Genomic DNA, 7,373 nt, shown 5'->3' with positions numbered 1-7,373 from the left:
AGTTTGCTTTGTCTTGATATTTCTCTTCCTTCTTTGTCCCATTTCTTTGAACTGACATTAAATTATGCTTTGATTCATATGATGCATCCAGCCCTGATTGGCAGTTCATTTGTTAACCTCTGTTTCTCTTCATCTCCCGCTTCTTTTTTTCTCTTTCCTTCTTCTCTGTCATCTTGTTTTGTCAAATCTCTGCCTACCTCCTTTTCTTCTCTTTCCTATCTCCATCTTCTTCTCCTCCTTGTCTCGGCAGGTATTGCTCTCCCACTCCTACACCATGTCTGTCTGCGGATGCCGCGGCTGCTCCCCACCTTGCGGCCATGCCAGGGCTTGCTCTGGCACCCCCTCGGTTGCTCAGGAGCAAGAACGGGTCCGAACCCTACATCCACCCCCGCCGCCGTTCCACCACCACCGCACCGGTTCGTCTCTCTGCCTGTCCCTCCTTCTCCTGCTCCTCTGCCTTCTCCACCTGCCCCCGGCCTGCCACTCACGGAGAGACAAGCCCGGCGGAGGAGGCGGTGGCAGCCACTATATTCCCATCCCTCAGCCTCCTCCCCACCACATGGCCCTGCCCAACATCTTGCACGTCTTCAGCATCGCTGTCGTTCTGGTGGGCAACTCCAGTGAAGTGGCGCTGGCCGGGGCCCGAGAGAAGGAAGACTTCATTCACATGGCGCCGAATGTTGAAGTTCTGACCATGAATGAGACTGACCCTAAGAGCATTATCAAGAGCATCTGCGACCTCATGACGGAGCACTGGCTACAGGGCGTGGTGTTTGGGGATGACACTGACCAGGAGGCCATCGCCCAGATCCTGGACTTCATTTCAGCCCAGACGCATATCCCCATTCTCGGAGTACGCGGAGGCTCCTCCATGATCATGGCTGCCAAGGTAGGTCACTTCCACACAAGAGGACAGCTTTTGTAAAAAGGAATTAGCACCATTTATGTGTAGGCTGTGTCTTAATATTAAAATACAAAATATCCAATTATGCCAAACCACATGTACACCTCCAATTCTTGTCTTGTTATTGGGTGACCGGCACAGACAACTTATCAAACTGGCACGCTGGAGGAGAAGGTAACGCTGTTTTTGCTTCTCACAAGGCCAGTCCTCACTCTAACCTTAAATCTCAGCTGCGTTTCATTTCCGATTGGCTGCTGTCAATCACGCTGTTCCCACTGCTTTCCCCCCGTGAAATCTTGTCACGGATTGATTACGTTTTCCAATCAACAAAATATGGATTTAAAGTCTCCAGACGTAGCCTAGGTGATGGAAAGCAACCCTGGCCTTAAACGTCTGCTATCAAATAGGTGAGTTTGTATTTGGCAGTAAGAGTAAAAAAACTGTGGTTCTGCACTATTCATGTGTGCAAGTATGACTTAAAAATGACACAAAGCACTTTCGTGTAATTTTATGTTATAATGAAGCCTCAATAAAACAGAGAAAGCATAGCTTGACTGTAACAGAGGGCTTCTTGACTCTTCCTCCACCACCTTCCTGTTCCTGTTTGCAGACATGCAGACAGACAGACAGACAGACAGACAGCAATGCTAAGCTGGGGTGTCTCACTTGAAAGACAAAGTGCCAACAGAGCTGATGCCAGTGACAGGATCAGCTGGAGATTGCACCAGAATAGAGAGCTAGATCTCTGCCTATTTACTACGCCCTGCCTAATGGGATAAAACAATCTGCTGCTGCTTTATCTGTGTCCGCCTGGGATCTGGATTTGGACTCCGCTTCTCAAAATCAGCTCATTCATTTGGTGCTGGCTGGGAAAAACACACACACACAGTTAAGGAAAAAAGTATAGATCTATGACGGAGAGTGAAACCTGGTGTCTCAGTCTTATCTCTGCCATCCACGTCTTCATGTAGTCATCCTCTAGTTTGTCCGCGTACCCTCTTGGTGGCAACAGGTCGTTGCGCCAGCAGAGATGTGAGCTGCAGTGACACGCCGAGGCCAGCGGCCACCACTGAAACTCTTCTCTCTGTTCCTTCTCATTAGAGCTCTAAGGAGCGAAGTGGCAGAGAACCGTCTGCTCCCATTTAAAACTGCTCCACTCCAATTGCAGACACTGCTGCTTGGCGGACACATCTATGCTCACAGTTCAGTCCTCGTACGGACACGCACCCCCACACCCAGACCTGCTAATCACATTTTTTTTTAAAGAAAACAAAACTGTATAAATCATTTCAAGAACTCCAATCGTCATCCAACTGTGTTAAATATTAAAATTTCTATTTGTGCTTCACCGAATGCAAAAACACAGGCTGAAGAAAATCCACGAGAAAGAAGGAATGGGCCCGTGTGAACATGTTTGTGTGTGTGTGCAGCAGCGGTGTTGTTAATTAAGTGCACGTGGCCCTAAGTGCACCACGCGGTGGAAAAAGAGCAGCGTTTTGTGGAGAAGGATTAAATGGATTTCCCCCAACTGCAAGCCAGAGACTGCCTCCCCTGAGAGCTTCCTCCTGGCTGCGCTGAGGTCTGGGGGAGTCAGGAGGGACGAGGTCGCACCAAGGCTCAGTGTCCCCGAACAGATTTGTGTCTGCCTAATGGGCTGAGACAACGGAGTGCCGAAAGTATAGCAGGGAAGGATCAGAAGGCAGGTGAGGGAGGGGACGCAAAATACATGAGTGAAAATAGAGAAATTGAGATAGCGGGGGGAGGAAATGAGACTGAGGGGACTAAATTCTACTTTGAGGGAAAGTGGGTAGGAAGGGAGAGGCGGGACGTGGATCAGGTGGGGTTCAGATGGGGGCTGCCTGTAGACGAGACGGGCAGATGTGGCCAGAGGGCACAAAAGTAGTCAGTTTAAGACCATTCAGACTTGAGGGGAAGGGGGGGATACTGTGTCTAAAAGTGAGTGGTAGGTGCTGAGAGAGATAAAGAGAGAGGGGGAAAGTTTCCTCTCTCGCGGACAGCTGCGATGGAGAAAAAGTGATAAAGTATGGAAGATAAAATGAAAGGCAGAGTTATAGAGCTTAAGAAAAATTGGCTTTTGGTATTTGTGTGTTTTTTTCTGAGAGAGCATCTCCAGGAAATGGACTGACAAAGATTGGGAAATAGGGATGGAGTACGGGGCGTTTATCTTAGGGCTCCTAATCATCACATGCTCGCGCGCGCACGCGCGCACACGCACACACACACACACACACACACACACACACACACACACACACACAAATGAGTGCATCCGCCAAGACTGAAGGCCAAATGCTGCTATTACAGTTGACAGCATAACCCCTCCTTTTTCATTACACATCCGATGAAAGATGATAACAGGAAACGACGGAGAAGGTGGGGAATGTTGTGTTTGGGGTTTTAGTGTGTGCTGGAGAGGAGAGTTTTCAGGACTGGTACAAGATAATTCCATAAAACGGGCACTCTGCAGGAGAGTAAGTGTGAAGAGTCAAACTGGATCTTTATCAGAAAAATGCTCTTTTTCATGCATGCATGAGTGTTACTTTTTTTTAGAAATCTCGGTGATACTATGTTTCAAAATGGAGGATTATCTGTGGTGTGAAACTGCACACAGTGGTTTCAGTCAGACTCGCCATCATATCTGGCTATTTGCAGCTGAGACACCAATGGTGAGTAGCTCATCTCATTTGCCAAGATGCAAATGAAAAGCTGAGTTTACCAAAATACACGTGCACACGTGGACAACACCAAATATCTGTTTTAATGTGCAGTTAACTTTAGTAATAGCTTATCCTAAACTCCAGCTCAACTCAAGGTTTCACAAAGCAGTAGGTGACATCACAGCAGTTACATCCATCTTTGATATAGCCTACAGTCAGAGATCATTACCCAAAACACTAAGACTCGTTTGACATCCGTAACAAGCAAAAAGCTCCAAGTGAAGGAATTACCCAGGAATAAGTGGGACTCTAGCTTCCACATTTGTTGTGTATGAGCATGAAAGTGGAAGAGTTAAATAGATGAAAGGCATGGGCGGAGGAATCCAGGTGGGTCCATATTAGCACCAAATGAGGAAAAAGGCAGATGAAGAGGGGAAAGGTGAGAGATGGATCAAGGCAAAGGGTACTCACATCTCCCAGAAAGTTTCATCACTCAACCAAGTGACTCCTTCAGTCCCAGCTCATATAAACGGTACACAGTTCCATTAGGACATTAAAACTAAAAGTAAAACCTTTGCCTAACAATAAGTCACAAGCTTAGGTTCTTGATTCTCAATATACAAGGAGGCCTGCGGGAAATGAGTCTTCTACTCAAAAATTAAGGCATTTTATCCATGTCTCATTTACAGAAGCGTTTTCTTCCATGTCTAAGCGTTTTCTAAAATTGACACTCAAGGTTCAGCATGCAGACTGGAGCAGCCAGGGATCGAACCACCAACAAACCAACCACCAACCGTAACCACATTGTAGATCCCCTCCTTGGTTCAACGATGGTCATTCCCTTTTCACGTAAATGGACTCTTTGACTCCTCATTCAAACCAAGAACCAAGCCTTCTTTTTACACTTACAGGCCCATTAGGTGTAAATACAGAGCAGCGTCTTATCCTGATGAGGTTGCTCTTCTATTTTGTGCCATCCACTTTGTCAGAGGTTCCTTGGTTTCCCTGATATATAATTCCCAGGAACCACAAACACTTTATTGCCCAGTTTATGCTGTTGGACCTGATCCTTCGGGTGAACCCGTTTTTGTAGCATTTTGGGGTTTGAACAAATGCATCTCAGCTGTTCCGATACTCCTGACACATAAAGGATCACCAATGGTTTTTGCTTGGGCAGCGTTTGTTCTTCTTCTCTTCTGAATCACCCGGAGCTTTCTTTTGGCCTCTTCGCAGCTTTGTTAAACGCTCAGCTGGGATAAGCACATTTACTCAGGGCCTCTTTGATATGTTGTTCTCCTCCTTCCCTGGCTGTTGTGTCTGGCAGGAACGGTGTTCGCTCTGTGTTGTAGCCTCCTGATGACGCCCAGTTTATCCTCCAGTGGATGATGATACGAGTCAAACCTTAAATACTGCTCTGTATGTGTTGGTCCCTCCCTGGTTAACTTTATGTGTTTGTCTAGGAAGTTAACATGAACAATGAATTGTGGTACATCCCGAGATTCGTGGTACCCCCCACCCAAAAGCAAAAAACCCGACTGTGTCCACAACAGAATCAACTTTCTGGGATTTCCTTACCTTTACTATTAAGCCTCCATTAAGACTCTCACATCTATATCAGTGAGTAAGATCAATGAGGGAGGGAGGGAAAGAGGGAGGGCATGACGATAAATAAGAGGATGAGTGCTTTGTGTGGATGGCCACATGACTGAGAAAACAGAGGGAGAGAGGGGAGTCGGGGAGCGACACAGACCTATTTGCAGCAGTGGTGTTGCCATCTATCCAAACAAAAAGAGAATCTGCCTACGCCTGGATGGAGGAGGATGGAAGAGGAAGAAGAAGAAGACGGATCGAGCACAGCTGTCCGCACATCTGTGAAAGACTGGATAAGATAACCAAAGAGAAAACACAGGCACTCATCTAACTGTTTAAGTGCGTGCGGGTCTATAGGCATCTGTGTGTTTGTGTTTATGTAGCCAACATGACTGTAGCTGCCAGTCCTTTTGTCACTAGTGATTTCCAGCACCACCCTGTTTGTTGTAGCACTACAGTGTCTGTTGGACTGCAGTAATCAGCATGATCTAAAGCTCTGGCTAATGCTCATATTATCAAGACATGCGGCGCTATTTTCCTCAGCTTGTCTAGAAGGTACGGCTTTGTAGTGGCACAAATAGCTGTAGTTGTTGCCGATCACCCCCAGGGCCACTACGCAACAAGAATAGTGAACCAATCTGAGGGAGGAGGCAGTCGTTGTAGATTAGGAGGGAGATAGCATCTGCTTGTGCATAGGATTTAGCTATAAGATCGTCAGCAATTAACGAGAAAAAGGGGAACGCAGCCAACCCTGATTACTGGAAACTGTAATATAATATGAATAACATTTGCACACATGCAGGAGGATGCAAAATGATGGCACACATGCTTTTTTCCCTCCATAAATGTACAGTAACATGTGTCACAAGGGGGATTAATGGATGCATATTAAACAGATATTCTAAGAAAGTCTAAACTGTTTCCACGACACCATCGCATCCACACACAAAGCATCCACGGGGGGATGCTCGGGCGCTCGGGCACACAAACAAATCTGTTCCCTCGCATCCATTGTGCGACTGGTAGCTTTCTTCAGAAGCCAAACAGCAGGATGCGATCAATTAACTTTTGCCCAAATAATTCAGCTGTTTTCACCGCTCCAAACGTGGTCATTTGCACTGCGGGTGTCCCGAGCCTTTTGTGAGGGGAGAGAGAGAGAGCAATTTTGTGTACGAGCGCGAGTCGTCCCTGTCTGCGTGCCTTTGTGTTCAGAGGAGACCGGGCTGATGTTGAACCGGAGCCAGACGTAATTGCCGTGGAGTGCGCAAGTAAGCCAGTTGAACCATTTAATCACAGCGCCAAGAGGGAGTTCAGTGGTGCAATTAACGCCCGTACCTCTGAAGAAGCATGTTCCGGTCATTCTCTGTGTTTACGTTTTACCCTATAGTTAGGAGGAGCTGTTCTTTCAAATTTTGGGCCCCAAAAGAAACAGACTTGTTTAGGCGTCGTTTCTGTACGCTCACCGTGCCCTCTTGGGGTTTTTATCCGGGGCGGTTGAACATAAACGTTTCTGCATTTATATTCCCAATTAATGTCCTACAATAGCACCTATTGTTGTAGCAATCACCGAGGTCCTGTACTCTATTAATGTAATGTGCCGTTCGGCTTGGCAGGACCGCGTCCTCGCTAAAACATAGATGCAATTAGGAGCAATTTGTAAACGATAAGAGAATTAAAAAGCGAGTGTTCCTCTGCCTGACGTCGCTCTCTCTCTCTCCGAGTTTCTCTTTGTCTGTTTTTATTTCTTGCCTCCCCCCCATTCTGTTTCTGTCTGTTCCAGTCTCTCATCTGTGTCCCTCGCCTCTAATTGTTCAATTCATTTGTGGATTTTATTATTTTTTTGTGTCCAGCAAAGCATATTGAACCCCATCTAACAGCTTTCTGATCTATCCTTTCATCCCAGCTATGTTCTCTTTACTTTCTTTTCCTTATTTTTTTTGGTTTCATCCCCAGGTGCATCTCGGTCAGCTCATTTACTGTCTGTGTGCCTGTAGCAGTGTCCCAAACGGCTGCTTTCAAATGCAAAAAGATTACTGGGAGAGTTCCTTTTCTGGAACTTTGCACGTGTTTTGAGATTGTATATATACTTTTTACTGTTACACAAAAAAATGCTAATATAAACGCTCAGCTGAATCCCGAAATTTACATCGTGGTCCACATACAGCCTACTTTGATCTTAAATGGGCCAGACCATTGTAGCT

At 46.4% G+C, this 7,373-nt stretch overlaps 1 protein-coding gene across 1 annotated transcript in view; it reads left to right on the top strand.

The window, feature by feature from the left end:
• The first annotated feature begins 274 nt into the window (after positions 1–274).
• grin2ba (glutamate receptor, ionotropic, N-methyl D-aspartate 2B, genome duplicate a) overlaps positions 275–7,373 on the top strand; it is a 97,967-nt gene continuing 90,868 nt past the window's right edge. Inside the window, exon 1 of the mRNA XM_085352106.1 lies at positions 275–889. Within this exon, the coding sequence (XP_085208232.1) occupies positions 275–889 (615 nt within the window). The remainder of the gene's footprint in view (positions 890–7,373) is intronic.

Source organism: Diplotaxodon limnothrissa, linkage group LG4 (genome assembly GCF_057381915.1).
Source record: "Diplotaxodon limnothrissa isolate DT_005_m linkage group LG4, D_limnothrissa_male_GT1.1, whole genome shotgun sequence".
NCBI classification, from domain to species: Eukaryota; Metazoa; Chordata; class Actinopteri; order Cichliformes; family Cichlidae; genus Diplotaxodon; species Diplotaxodon limnothrissa.
This window is presented reverse-complemented; position numbering and strand designations above follow the sequence as displayed.